The sequence below is a fragment of the Diadema antillarum genome, unplaced genomic scaffold (assembly GCF_040938485.1).
Source record: "Diadema antillarum isolate AM-2024a unplaced genomic scaffold, OU_Dant_1.0 scf00000092, whole genome shotgun sequence".
NCBI classification, from domain to species: Eukaryota; Metazoa; Echinodermata; class Echinoidea; order Diadematoida; family Diadematidae; genus Diadema; species Diadema antillarum.
This window is the reverse complement of record NW_027270981.1, coordinates 904,149-920,270: the sequence shown is the minus strand read 5'-3', so window position 1 is coordinate 920,270 and position 16,122 is coordinate 904,149. Positions and strand designations below refer to the sequence as shown.

Here is a 16,122-nt window from a genome sequence, read left to right as displayed (position 1 = left end):
GATCAGGAAGTGCAAAGCAGTACCTTGTCCCTTCCTAAATCTCACACACGAAGAGAATTTTCATATTTGACGGTAGCATCCAGAAGAGGAAAGAGCAACAATCTGCATGCCGTGTCAGGCAAGCAGACAAGAGAAACATGATACCAATCAACCGCACTTTTGCCTGCCCATATTACAGTATATTGCACATGGACATTATATTGACCCTCTTCACCTTCCTGCCATTAAAATCAACGTGAAGTCTATTCAAAATCTTTTGTCCAGAGCAGCAAACTAACAGTGCACAGAACCACAATTCTGTCAATGACAGGGTAGGTACACTGTAGAAAGGAAATAGAACAATGTGACATCTTGTACTAATGACAACGCCACATTTACCTTAATCTGGAATAATAATTCATATATCGAGTCTGTACTTTACAGAATGCTATCTATATGTTTCAATCATCATAATCAAACTCACATAGTTGGTTTTTTTTTTTACTGAAGTAAGTATGAGACAATGAATTGTGTCTACGTGACATCGTAGCAATTTTTTTTTAAAAATTATATTCCACACTGATGGATACTCACCTGAGTTCTACCGCGAGCTTGTGCATATCTAAACCTCTGAATATAGTAGAAAACGAGCCACGCCAGTGACACAATCATTAAGACGATAAAAGACACGGAGACGAAAAGGACCGACGACTTCTTGACCTGGGTCCGCTCGATGACCTTTGGGCCATCCATGACCTCAATCAGGACCTTTGTGCCGTTGTCTATTAGCTCTTCTATGTGCTTGCCGTGCTCTGCACTTAGAAGTATAACAGGTATTTTCCCTGAAAAATACAAGAATAGATTTGAAACATGGATGATTACAATTTGATACAACAATATTACATTGCATGAAAAAAAAAGCAAAACAAATCCAGTCAGCACATGGCATGGTACAAAGCAATTGAATCTGTTTATTTTTCTAAAGTTTTTTTTCAGTAGTTAAGTACACTGATACACAAATAATTGCTAAAAATGAGTCTTACTGACAGTATTCTAAAAGTAAAATCACATATTTTAACAAGGTCCCTGTTTTCTTACATGATTGATGGTCATAATACTCAAAATTAGGAAATTACAAAAATATTTCTTTTCACCTTAAATACTCCAACAGATGCTACGAGGGGAATACATGACAAAGTTATTATGCTCATCCAATATCAATTTGAACAGTAGGCGACGACAGGAGTACATGTAGCAGAGGTCTACAACTGTCTGAAATACTGACTGACAAACTGAACGGCAGGATTTTATCAAACATTTGATCCTGTCCATGACAAGGAACTTCCCTTCTGCCTCAAAAATAATCTTGCGTGGCATCAACATCTATGTTTGTACAATGTTCATATACATGTATCCATTTCAAATGCTTTCAAATGGTTGGTTTCAATTCACTCGCGGCAGTCACAAACCGAGCAATGCTAAGATGACACCACTCTGCCGAAAGGAATTCTGTTTAAAGGGTCTTGAATGAAAGAGTGCCCACTAGATTGGAGCAGTTTGAGCTAAACTACATGGTTTCACAGAGGCAGCGAAACATTAAAGGACAAGTCCACCTTCATAGACATGTGGATTGAGTGAATGCACCAATATCAGTAGAACACATCAGTGAGAGTTTGAGGAAAATCAGACAATCCGTTCAAAAGTTTTGAATTTTTAAAGTTTGTGCTAAGTCACTGCTGGATGAGAAGACTACTACAGCTTGTGATGTCACATGTATGCAACGATATAAAGAAAACATAAAGAAAATTCAACATATTTTCACTTTTCTCGCATAATAAGAGAACTTTTGACTTCCCTCTTTCAGAAGGCAGGGGGAGTAATATTTCCCTTAACATACGTCAGTGACTAGTCAAGAAAAATTGCACTTTTTTCAAAAAGTAAAATTGTGTAAAATTCTCTATTTATTTTCCTTATATCGTTCTACGCATGTGACATAATACACTGTAGTAATCTTCTCATCCAGCAGTGACTGCACAGATACTTTAAAAATTCATAACTTTTGAATGGATTGTCTGATTTTCCCCAAACTTTCACTGATGTGTTCCACTAATATTGGTACATTCACCTAATCAACTTGTCTATGAAGGTGGACTTGTCCTTTAAAGTGGTCATTATCTTAGCTCTTCAAAGACTTTCATCACTTTTATTTGGTGATCTGTTAATCCCACTACCTTCACGTCAAACATACATGTACTATTATACATTCCAGTCCCTTACCCCCCCCCCCCCCCCCCCCCCCCTTCAATTCTTAGTTCATTGCAGGTATTAGGAAACTAGTTTGGACTGTTTTGGAACATTGACCTGGGCTTTTGTTACAACTATGGGAGTTTGTGGGTCAATGACTTGAAATCCCTCTAAAATTCATCAGCCTGGTTACGTCACATTACGGATGTCAGTGGAAAAGTACCACTTAGATACATGTCCAGAGTGCCTGATCCAGGTTTCGTATGTAAGACAACCCATTTCCGCAACTGGGCAGCATGATAAGTTCATGATAAAGATGTTATTTGTCAGGCCCTGTTTTCACTTATCATTGAGCTAGGTCACCACCAAACAACAACCCCTTCATGTAACACAAGGTTCATATATATATATTTTCCAATCTCTCTTTCTCTACACAACTCAATCTCAGCTGGTAGGTATCTTATCAAAAGGAAAAGGCCAACAGAGGCATATATATAGTATACAGTATAGGCATATGAATCAGTCAAAGGAAGCTCAAAAGTTGTCACAAACTTTGCTTTAGAACTACTGAAATGTGATAACACTTTCACTGCAGCCTTTGGGGTTTCCGCTGGAGTTCCTGAAGCCAAGGGCCTAGCCTACAGAGCGTCCCAAGGGCATCTCCTGGTTAAAGACCCGGTGGCATGGGGATTCCACTGGTGGCCCGATTCATTCCCTGCCCAACAGGGTGCATTTGTAACACGAATAGCACTGGGTCAGTCAGCTTAAAGGGGATGGCTAGTAACTGATCGGTGGGAGTCAGTGGGAATGCTGGGGGATGATTGCTCCAATCCTTGTGGGATTCATTTAAGAGTACATTATAACTATTGTTGTGTGAAAATTATTTGATTCAGAATAGTCTCATATTCAAGTAACGTGCAGTTTAATGTTTCCAGGTTAGCATGCCTGTACAGTGACAGGGCATTAAACTGCACATTACCTGAATATGAGACCGTTCTGAAGCAAATAATTTTCACACAACAATAGATATATAATGTAATCTTAAATGAATCCCACAAAAATTGGAACAATCATTCCCCAGCATTTTCATTGATTCCCACTGATCAGTTACTGTATACGCCATATATTTCGCGAGCCTAAATTTTCGCGAATCCGGAACTCCTGACGATTTCGCGAGTGGTTAAATTCGCGATCGGGGAGTCCTGTACTGAACGGAGAAGTGTACACGCGAACGTTACATTCACAGCGGGATCAGAGTCAATATTTTCGAGTGTCTTTAATTTCGTGAATAGCACCTGACTCGCGAAATTCGCGAAAATAAAAACCTCACGAAATATTCGGCGTATACAGTACTAGCCATCCCCTTTAAGCTCATTGATAACAATTGACTCCAGTCCAGATTCTCAGCTGTGTGGTATTTAAACAGAGATCAGTGATGATGCTATACACAATTCACTATGGGGATTCTCTATTATCCGAGCTGGGCAAGCCTTCCCACTCCATGGGAGGGTCACACTTAACTTTTTTTTAACTAGCCAGGCGGACTACTTAGAATCAATTTTGACACTGAAGCAATATTTTGGCTAGACAGACGGACTAGTAACTATAGAATTTTACGATTTTTAGCTAGTCCGACGTGATTTCGGGTGGCCAATGGCCAGCGGACCATCGCCAATTTCGAACCCCGTGGTATCCCCATGCTACCCAGATTTTAACCCATTGAGGACGAGTCCCAAGTATACTCGGGCAGGCATCTATTGGAAATGCGTGTTGCAGCAAAATCAAACCGTCCTCAACAGGTTAAAAAGTATGTGATGAGCAGCATGTTCTGAACCAAGATAATGCCTTTAATGAAGCTTTCCAGATGAGATATTATGTGGGTACTGAGCACAACCTTGCATTCATGTGCACTATGTATCATCTTATACAAACTTTTTTTTTTTTTAAGTGAAATATTTGTCAAATTCCTCCTGCATATTTAAAAAAAAAAACAAAAAAAAAAAACATACACCTGTACATGAAAAAGAGAGAAGAAAGAAAATCTAAAACCTGATAACAAAAATGTACGGTAGTGTGGACCAGACTGGGCAGGTCTGATTAAATGGTTTTTCATCAAAACTATTGAAGAGATATTGGTCAAATTTGCATAAAACACAGCTATTGCAAAGGACTGTTATAATTACACTGTATATTGTTCAAATCTCCATTTCAAACCAATTCCTTCAAATTATTGTAACAATTTTTGTTTTTAATTCCCATTCAAATGAATGGTATGCAACTATCATGTGCCCAAAATTTGTTGAAAATGTTCAGCCATGTATATATTATACTGTTGCTGGTATAAGATGTTTTGAATATCATCAAATTTAACCCGTTGAGGACAGTTTGATTTTGCTAGAACATGCATTTTCCATAGACGCTTGCCCGAGTATACTCGGGACTCGTCTTCAACGTTTTAAAGGAAATGCTAGAGGCTTTGAAATATCAACTATTAATATCAAATACATACATGAAAAACTGTTGTAAATTATAAACTGTCAGTGTATCAACAACAGTGATAATTCAACACACACACCTAGTTTGTCGAGCGACACGATGTCTCTGACCTCACAGGAACAGGAGAATCTGTCTTGTGGCTTTAACAGTTTATCATTGTTTGTGATATATGCCCCTAGTCCTTCTCAAACTTTATACAAAGTGCACTGAACTTTGTTTAGAGCCTAACAATGCCCTGGTGAAGTTATTAGATATACAGTGTAATGTGTTATCAAACACAGCGTACACAAGTTCAGTGTGGGCACATCAGCCAATATTTTGGTATGTTTCACGGAAGTAACATGCACAACACAGAGACAGGAAAAGACAATTCGGATAATGAAACCCAGGTTAACTTATATCCAGAACGGCTTGGGGTGGTAAAAATTATGACAGTAATAAGACAAAGCTTGCGGCATTGTGAGTGTGAATGCTGGTTGGGTTACAACACACGGGGTCACACATGGAACACAGGTGATATTTGGCATCGGATAGCTTCTTGTTGAATTGACTTGACCTAAAGTTAACTGGATTGGATTGGATTAGATTGGAAGGGATTGGACTGAATTAAAATGAATTTAAAGTGAAAACTAAGTTTCGCTAAGTGCTTGAGAACCCGTCTAGCGCCATTTCATTTTTGCTTGCAATATATCGAAAGAGTCCACTAAGAAACTTACCTGGCTGACGCGGTTTGCCGGAATGATGAGTCGGTTTGGAGTATTTTGAGAAAAATAATAATAGTAGGAAAACCGACTTTTATTCCAGAAGGCTCCAGACTAACTCGGTCTCGGGGAAAATTCGACCCTACTTCAGACAAGTCACACGCAGTAAGTGATCGCCACATTCTACTGGCCACTGCATAATACCAAATGACGCCTAACTGAATGGACAGGAAAGTGCGTGCTAACGTAATCCTGTACAAAACAAAACAAAAATGACAATGCGCGGTCCTCAGTTGCCGAGACGCGCGGTCTTTGGAGTTTTTGTTGTTGTTTATCAAGCGCCTTTGATTGTTTTAGAGGTGCTTGATAGGCGCACACAAATTTTGCATGCGCGCAAGAGGTTTTTGATGCGCGCATTGTAACAACTCGGACCATTACTGCGAGTAGCCAGAACACGAAGCGCTAGTTTATACAGGCCGCTCCCATAGGACAACACTGTACAATCAGAGGGACAACCATTACAACTCATCCCGCCGTCAAAGCGAAGCTGAGTTATCCCCGAGTCCGAGTTTAGCCTGACCCCATTCGGGTAAGTACTGAGACTGAACCTTTTTGGTTAATATTTCGCATTTTCGTCGTTACCCATCGAATATCTTGTAATAACATCGTTATCCTGCACATTTCCTAAGCATACGTTCACATTTGGGAGCGAAATTTGACAACTTTTGCAGGCGTACCAGTACTTTGTTTGGGCTTTAATTTAATTTAATTTAATTTAATTGATTTGAATTGATTTGAATGTAACTGGATTGAACTGAACTGAATTGAATTGAATTGAATTAAACTGAACAGAACTGAACTGAATTACAACACGATTTGGGGGTCTATTCGTACATGCAACTGTTTCCTTCCGTAATTCTGGTGAATCGTGATTGGAAAACACCTCCAGACCATTATTTGAATCATGATTAGAATTACAATCCAAATCACCCTCTGCAATGCCAGTTTGCATTCACATGGCAAAAATGCATAATCTTAATCATGATTCTAGGATGCGTAATTACAATTGCGATTCAAATTACGCACTCCCTGTACGTGTGAAAACAGTTTCATATCGTAATCAGGAGCATACTTGAACCTCTTCATGGAACAAATGTGAAATCAACTTTAAGAATTGTAATGCCCATATGGAAAGAGATTTTGCATTAATGTCACACGGGATGTACGTGAGAAAGAAAAAAAACTAGTTAGTACTTGCTTTCTGAAATTGCTTGCCTTTATCTCGGCAGACATTGATAAAACTATGCCATTAATAACAGTGTCATCACCTCTGTATACACAATCACAAAACAAATAACACATGCACTGATAGGCATACGATTCCTCCCTGCCCGAGGCTATCGATTTTCACAGTTAATGACAGTTGCGTTAGATTAATGATCAACTTTTACACCCCATCTAATCCCCAATCTCTTCCCCTCACCTAATCCCTCTCTTGAAAGAGTGAAAGTTGAGAACATAAACCAAAGGCATGTGCATTACCCGTGTTTCGGTGTTTGCTAGCCTGTAGTCTATTACCACGGTACTGCAGACTCAATGCCTCAGAGTTATCTGTTCTCCAGCCACAAACACTCGGGATTGTCCCTGCCTGAACCTAAGCACTCCAAACTTTGTCAAATATGAAAATCAATCCTCACAGCATAGAGAGCTTATTCTTTCACATCTGTGTGGGTGAATTTGTTTATAAAAGCATTCATGAAGCTAAAAACAGCTTACTTGCTTACTAGTGTCTAATTGTCTCGTCTTCAATTTCTTTCACAAGTTGTACCTCACTGTAATTAATTACTAGTCGTGGCACTACTAACACCTGCATGTCATCCTCTGCAATTAAGAGGCACAATTTACCACTTAAGGTGTCAAACAGTGTACATACACATAGCATATAATTATAGTTCACAAAGCTGGTTGTACTACTGTGTACATCCTGGTAAACAAGACTTTGTAGGTCTAAATGTACACTGTTTCGTGTGAAAATGTTAAACTAAATCATAAGTTGACATTCTTACCGTGTTATATACAGGTTTGTAGAATCAAAACAGATTATTGCCACACAACACATCCTCCTGTTTCCTAATTATTATCCATAAACAAACAAACAAACAAACAAAACAGAACCTAGAAATTGGTTAAATTTTGTTGGTCGTAGACCCCGTTTACAGTGCGAGGCTCGGCCGGGGCTCGGCCGGGGCTCGGCCGGGGCTCGGCCTAGCCCCGCTTCAGTGTAAACGCGCAAAAGGCCAAATGCGGGGCCAAAATTGGCTTCGCATTTGGCCTCGCTCTGGAGGTGGTCTCCGCCGCGGCCGAGCCATGGCCGAGCCATGGCCGAGCCCAGCCTTTTCTCAGTGTAAACGCAAACTGGGCCAAATGCGCGGCCAATTTTAGTCTAGCTTCCAAACCCTCTGCCCGTACTATTTCGCTATTCAGGATATTAACCCCCTCAACGTCGAAAGCTAGTATAGTTTAAGGTGGTTTTGTCCTGCAAAGGATTTTTCCTTCGGCAAAGGCCTTTGCCCGAACGGCGACTTCGTCGCCATGGAATCCAGTTGGCAAAGGGTCTGAAAACCAGACTATACCAAATTGCGTTTGTTTAGAAGCAGAGCGCCACTACGACAAAATATTGAAAGGTTTGAATTAAAAGCGCGGCCAAGCCCGGCAGTGTAAACGGACAAAATTGCGGGGCTCGGCCCAGCCCCGCACTGTAAACGGGGTCGTAGCTGGACTTGAAGTTCTTACCGTATCAGGGCAATTACCCCTCCCCCAATGGCAATTATACCCCACCCCCACCCTCGCTAAATACTGTTTACTGGAAACTGGCAAGACTGGTGATGTCACACTTCCGGTCTTAAGGTCGTACGACGGTCAGATCGTATAGTGTGCGGAGGGCTTTAGAAAGAGAGTTCTAAATGAAACTGTTAAACCATGGCACATACTGTAAAGCAAGATTTTTTCGCAGCATTAAATTTTCGCGAACAGGAGCCCACAGTCTTTTTCGCGGCATGAGATTTTCAGCAATTCCACTGGCATCCAATGCATACAGTGCAGAAGAATTTTCACAAGCATTTTAATTTCACGAATCTCGGCTCTCACAAAATTCAAGAAATTAAAATGCACGATGAACGTTACTGGTTTTACAGTACATACTACAATATCGTACATTATTATAATTATGTGTTCGTACAACTATCATAATTAGCTCTCATCTACAACCAACGATAAAAATCTAACGATAATAATGCAAAATTGCCTCTATCTCAAATTCAGAAGAATGTTTCTCATTTGGAAACTCATCAGCAATCCTGTTACAAAATGTTCTGTTTTATAATCGTCTGCTGAAATTACAGAGATTTTTCTCTCTTTTTCTCTCTCTCTTTCTGCAGTTACCACAACAGTAATACTTGGTCATTTCATATTTCAACAACAATTTTTACAATTTATATACTATGTTCACAATGATGTTTTTACACTAATTTTTCCTCCACTCATTTATGGAATAGTAACCTCTTTTCCTCCGTACTCCCCCTAATGAATTCCCTATCACCAATCAGCCTAAATTAAATTTCAATGCATGTGCATTTGCAGCCAGTCCTACAATAGCGCTCTGTACAATGCCAAAACATGTGGGCTGCCTGTCATTAGGTGGGCTGCCAATATATAACTGTGCCACATGTAAAGACTGAGGTAAACCTTCAATGGAATGAAATAACAAGCCACCGTAATGAACAGGGGAACGTCTCCCCGCATTTCTGTGCCCATGCCCCTGCCACAGGTAACAAACACAGGCGCTCCCTATGTACATTGTATACTCTCTCCCCCTCTCGCTCACTGATATGCCAGACTCTGGTGATGAATATAGCAGTCACAGCAAATAGAATGCCACGAAGGAAACTCATTAAAATGATCTATCACTGAGAGGTGAGGGGGGAAGTTGCACTGTAAAGAAGGACCAGTCTGTCATCATTTAATTACACTGTGTCTAAAGCTCTAGGTGTAGGTAAACATGTTATACATGTTTACATGTTGATACATTGTACCTGCTTACTGTTTTTCACACCAGAATATCTCCACAGTCTCATAACTATTCCTGAGTGTCCCTACTAGACTAGACTTCTAGTAAAACTAGACATTTTGATGTGCATAAAATTTTCATGAATTTCGTGAGGAGTCAAGATTCACAAAATTAAAATGCATGCACAAGATTTTGTCTATACTATGCGCTGAATGCCAGTGGCAATTCATGTTCCCAATAAGGCTGTCAGATCCAATTTGCAGAAGTTCCGTGCAGCAAATTCTGGTTTTTACAGTACACATATATTCAATATCAACTGCTTTATCTAGGTTCTGTATGTGTGATCTTAACAAGCTGTATGAAGAACAAAGATAAAGAACATAAAAAAAGAAATGGGTGGAAGTTGAAATACACTGTCAGTTTAATCAATTTGGAATTGAATGCATAATGTGTTAGGATGATATAAAGTACATGTATATATCCAATGACAGATGATCAGGGCAAGGTGTCAATATGGTGATGGTAAATAAAATTAAATTCTAAAGAAACAGAACACATTCTCATAGAGTAAAATATCCCATTTGTGGCAGTTTAACCCTAAAAAGACTGGGGAGGGGCCTAAAAGGCCCCCCCCCCCTCGACATTTCGCGCGATTACTCTGCAACGCGCAATGCTCTATGACTTTTTTCTTTCAAGTTTCCCGCACATTTTGACACCAAATTTGTGACGCCCGGTGGTACGGCTCTGAAGTTACATAACTTTTTGTACATGCACGTGAGGCCAAAAATGGCTCAAAAATGTGATTTTGTGTACAAAGTCAATGCGAATTGAGTTTTTTCACATGGTTCATATAAATATGCTTATTTTTACTCTCAATGGCTAAAATTAATTTGTTTTAGGAGTATTATGCTTCAAAAAGTGTCTGCCACAAATATTGTTTAAAAAAACACGAAAAACAAAAGGTCGAAAAAACAACGAAATACATAAGAAATTCATAAAACAATAAAATAAATAAGAAATTAATTTTGATACCAAATTTTTTTTCAAGTGCATTTGCTAAGAATGCCACAAAGAATAATTAGACCAAAAATGAGCACTTTTCGAGCTTTATTTACTGATTTAGATCAAAGAGTCTGATTTCTTGCATAAATTAGCATAATTAATCAAAATAAAATAAAAGAAGACAATTTTGTAAAATTTAAATATACGATCTTGTAGATTACATCGCACACTACCATTGTGTAAATTTCCGCGGGGATTGCTTGATCCACAGCCGAGATCTTAAGGGGGGGCCCTTTAGGCCCCCCCCCCCCCCCCCCAGTCTTTCGAGCTACCAAAATAGCCCAGTCTTTTTAGGGTTAAGCATTGTTAAGGGTTTTTCCAACTTGTAAACAAATCAGGCAAATTATTTTCAACCATTTCATATAGCATAGACAAGATTATTCATTAACGCAATTGTTTTCATAAAAGAAATCTACCATTGACCAACGCAGTTTTCATGATTTACCAGGGCAAAACCCGGCACAATTTTCGCCGATAAGGGCGATATGCGACGTAGTATTTCTGCTTGCTGCACAATGTACAATCCCTATGCAATACGCGCGTGCTCCGCGATCTTTAGCTGAACACCTATATGTCTCGCGAACATTGTGTAAGCGCCAATTCCCATTGCGAAAGCACGTGAAAATAGCGGGCGCACATGCATTGGCCGCAAACAAGATCGCAATTCTGGCGGCGTTGTTGATGTCTTTCTCGTGTTTTTCTGAATTTTTTCGATGGTAACATCCACTTTCCGAACAAAAATGGCAGCCCACATCGGCTCGCGAAAGTTCTATTTTATGTGAGGACATGTTTTCAAAATCCATGAGCATCGGGAAAACGACAAAAAATCAAGTTTCTTGGACCATTATTTCTTAATTGTTATGTTAAGAAGTACCGAAAATTTTATTTTGGATGCGATATGTTGTCATTTAGGTGACAAAATTTCACTTTCGTCAGAGATCATGCCCATTTTATCGGTTGGTTTTTGTTGCTTGCTAGTGTGTTAATATATGTGTAGTGTGCATGTAACAGTGCAATGCTGTGTTTAGCGGTATATTACCGTGTATGTTGTACCTGCCGCGAACGGCTGCACGGCCGCTTACTGCCGCAGCTACTCTAGTTGATTAGACATGTGTACAATAAACATACAGGGAAAAAAATTAAAACAAAAATCAACCTACTGAGGACTGAAAATGCTTATGAAGAGTAATTGTATTTACATGCAAAAGCGAGTGATGGATCAAGGCATTTCTTCTCTTCAAATAGAAGATGATGTTTGTATCAAAGATATTTCCTTGCTCTTAGAATACAACTTCCTCATTTATCATACATTGTATACTAGTTATTTTTGTTCTGGCATTGAGGTGATATATTAGACGCAAGGTAAACTGGAAATGAGCTGGATAGATTTCAAGGGTAGCTTTGAAATATGAAAGGACAAACATCGATCAGTCATGTGATTGAATTACCCTTTAAAGATATAAATCATGGTATACATCCAATGTAAATCTCAACCCTGTGGTCCACTTTAAAAAAAAAAAAAAAATCCATGTACAAATAAAAATAACTATGTTCAAATGACTTAACCATCACTCCATCATTGCACAATGCAATTACTGTAAAGCCAGAATCATCTGGCATTGAATGTATTGTGTTGACAAAAACTTTTGCGTGCAGTTTACTTTGGCGAATCTTTGCTCCTCATTAAATTTGTGAAAATGCAAAAACTTGTGGCTTTGCAGTACATGCGGTCCTTTACTCTGTGCACTGCAGATGACAATACAATGATTGGAAGTAAAAAGAAGGCACACTGAATGGCTAATCATATCAAGTTTTGATTTAAATAAGGTTAATGTGTATAAAGCAATTTGAAATGAATACCAGCAAAGATCTTCCACGCTCTTTTTGCTCTACACATGGTGATATCCATGGCTAATTTTAAACGTGGATTAAGTCATCGAAGGAGGACTTTGCGCTGGGCGATCGTACAGTCCATTCAGCATCTCCCCCCTGCCATGTTTACCAATGATTAGGCCGATCAGTGATGGCCCATTAACCTCTTAATCTTGTGTTTGCAGAACAGAGGCTTGGCACAACTCCTATATTATGCCAGGGTACAGACGACATTGGAGTAACCAATTCTTGATTGGCGTGGTTGATCACAAGGTCATATACTGTAGTGCGTAGACTACGTTGTAGCTCTATGCTGCTGTTCCATGGTGACAGGGTAACCTCTGCTTCACATCGGGAAAAGCATGGTCCCTTCCTCTGAGGAGGCCCACATTTTTCATCTTCCTCTTCTAGGAGATCAACCAATTTCAACCGACAATGAACTCTTGGTACCTACCAGAATCGTGACAGGACTTCATGGTAACCCAATACCAAATCACATACTGTGAATGTGACGTCTTACAAATCGTACGTTATGTAGAACAAATTTTCATAAATATGGCACTCTCCTGAACAGTCATCAAAAGACAGGCATGCAACTATTTTAATAGGGAGATGTATGAACACATTAATCTCATTAACAAAGAAAATCCACAAAATTTGAACAAGCATAGAATGTCAGTTTTACAGTCTAATCCTTTATATGAACCCCTTAGCAGGATATTGACTTGGCTTTCATTATCATACATACCTTTAAAATCAACAGATGTCATAGAAGAAGCTTCAGGGGCATTGATCATGATAACGGCAGACGCGTTCGCTTGCTCCGCAAACGCCAGTTTCTCTTCTGGTAGACAATTCCCAAATTGTTTGACCAAGGCAATCCATGCCCTCTTGGGGATCTGGTTCTTTGGTATGGAATTGCAGCCATTGGCATTGCGGGGCGGCCGCAGCAGATCCCCCCTGGCGTCCTTTATCGTCCCCGTCCCAAAGCGGCCCGAGTCCTCCTTCTCCGTAGTCACATTCTTGGTGACGGGATGCTGGTAGGTGAGTATGAGGATGGCGGTGGTCCACGAGTCCTGCTGGCTGTACAGGTCATAGTTCTGGCCCCACGAGGGCGGCAGGAGAAAGCAGATGATCCACAGGTGGTGCAGGAACCTGGGGATTTCTTGAATCGATGGCGGCAGGATCCTCATCTTCACAGCCTCCGATCAGCACCTGTCTTGGTAAAAATGTATGTGATGTCAAAAACAAACATGCAAAGATTAGATGTTGAATACTATTCCTTAAAAAGTTTCAGCACATTTTCGGTAACATGTACAGAAGTTATGTTAAATTTGTTTACATTGATTGCACCCACAAATCTCAACACTCTTCTTAACCCATTGAGGACGAGTCCCGAGTATACTCGCGAAGGTGTCTCAGGGAAATGCGTGTTATAGCAAAATCAGTCCGTCCTCAACGGGTTAACCTAATAAGGACAGGCATTTGTACTTGTGACTCTGACACTTGCATATGACACAAAGATAATCTACCGTAATGCTTCCCACAACAAGGCAGGTTCATGTTTGAATATATGTTCACTTAATAGGGAACTATGGTTGCAAATTTGAACACATAAAATTTTTCTTGAAGAAGAATGTACAGTACTCTATTTGAGCAAATTATGTAATTTTTTCAAACCCTGCAATCTCTTTACAAGCTAAGAAAAACAGATGAATTTACAAACTGGTGCCAATCCCCACCCACTCTTGTGCTCCTTTACCCTTCTCAACAGCTACAACTACAAATGTAAACATGGCTACATTGGAAGGGAAATTAATATTTTCCCTAATCCTACCAAGGCACAGGTCTACACAAACAACACATAACTTGGCATCCATTAATCCTACAGCTGTAAATCTAGACTGGTGGAATAGTGAAAGTATACAACACTTTCTCTTTTGGTACCATCCATATTAGCAATTATGTTTTTACTTTTCTGGTTGTATCCAGAAACCTTGGCTTACTCTTACAGAGCCTGTGAGTAGCTATAGCAACTTTCTTTCAAGCACTGAAAAGTTTGCCATTTACTGTTTTACAGGACTTCTTGAATGAGACATATTGATAAAGGTGTTGTTTTGGCGGTGGGGGGGGGGGGCACCTACATTTGTAGATATTCAAATTTCTGTACACCAGTAATTGAATTTTTTTTTCTTCTTTTTTTTTTTTTTTTTTTACATTATACGGATATACAGTACAGGATATCCAGCTCTGCTAGGTATTAACTCATAAAATGTCAAATTGAGATCAATCATTTGCTGCTTTAGACAATGCAGCAACAACACAATTCCATCTAATTGAACCAGCACTATATCTGGGACGCAAAACATTTTCTAGCATACAAAGTCTTCAACGTGCCTAATACACTTCTTATTGACTTGAGAGTTTCTCACAGTACACTGTATGTACTGCACAGACTATGGGCACAGGCAGTGGTTCTGAATAGGCAACTTGCTCTCTCTTCCCAGGGTAACAAAAACTCAACCAGACCAGCCAAGCAATAAGTATACACATGACTCTTCTTTTGGGGAGACAAAAAAAAAAAAAAAAAAAAAAGTACATGGAAGAGAAACTTTGTTTATCATTCAAGAGTGTAAAAGGCCACCATACCCTGACAATTCATCATAATGCCTAACGTTACAAGAAGTAATGAATGAGTAGTATGCAATTTCTGTACATTCAAGTTGCATCTTGCACTGTAAGGGACAAAAGTTTCATTAGTTATGACCAACGAATTTGCGTAGGATTGTAATGACGTTGCGGAGAAACTGAAACATGTCGGAAAACAATCGTGGGAACAAGAATATCAGGATGTGTCATTTTCAGATTTTAATAGCACATGGCTCCCGATACCAAACTCTTTGGGTTGCCATTTCATTGATTACTGACCTCACAACAGTCTCAACAACCCCAGCTAATTACCCTTTAGATAGTACGAAGTAGATGCAGTCTGCAGGGCCGTTGTCTGCAGCTCACTTCCTGCATTGAAGCTTCCTTTTCTAAGCTTCACACAACAAACAGACCATGGTAACTTACCTACCATACAGAGCTGAAATACACTAAACGCTAACCATCATCCCTGTACCAACCAAGTGATAGAAAAAAAAAATATAAAGAGAACAAACCAAAACACTGTCTATCCACAAGGCACAACCAATTAAAATTATGCACACATTTAAGGTAAAAATAGTTCCCATATGGATGTAGAAACTGTTGATTTCCGCTTTAAAATGGAGACATAATATGCACTGTATGTGACATAACATTTAATACAATTTCAGTTGGGTAATGACGAGAATGTGACACAATAGGTACACTGCAAGTATTGTAATCTCACAGCAGTTGCTACATGATATTTGATTATATTGATTGGGCCATTGCAGTATCTGACACGCAAGAATGAATCGCATGCAGCTTGGATGGATAATCAAAAATAGATACTTGTATACCATATCATATCACTGGGCATTTGTGACCGGCGACAACGGTTTCAGGCAAAAGTCAGGAATTTTGAAAATTCATTTTTTCACTGAATCACATTGCCCATTTCCTAAGCTTTGCATTGATATAAAACACTTGTATTCTTCGGCACCATAAGTGGGCATAGCAAGAGAAATAAAATGCACTTTTTAAGTTGTTAGCCTGACAAAATTGCGAGAAAAC

At 39.4% G+C, this 16,122-nt stretch overlaps 1 protein-coding gene across 1 annotated transcript in view; it reads right to left on the bottom strand.

Moving 5' to 3' along the window:
- Positions 1–16,122, bottom strand: part of LOC139718266 (RING finger protein 150-like) — a 55,577-nt gene that overhangs the window by 36,694 nt on the left and 2,761 nt on the right. The window contains exons 2-3 of the mRNA XM_071629748.1: positions 13,169–13,635; positions 574–821 (exon numbers count right to left, since the gene is read on the bottom strand). Of these exons, the coding sequence (XP_071485849.1) occupies positions 574–821; positions 13,169–13,613 (693 nt within the window). The 5' untranslated portion in view covers positions 13,614–13,635. The remainder of the gene's footprint in view (positions 1–573; positions 822–13,168; positions 13,636–16,122) is intronic.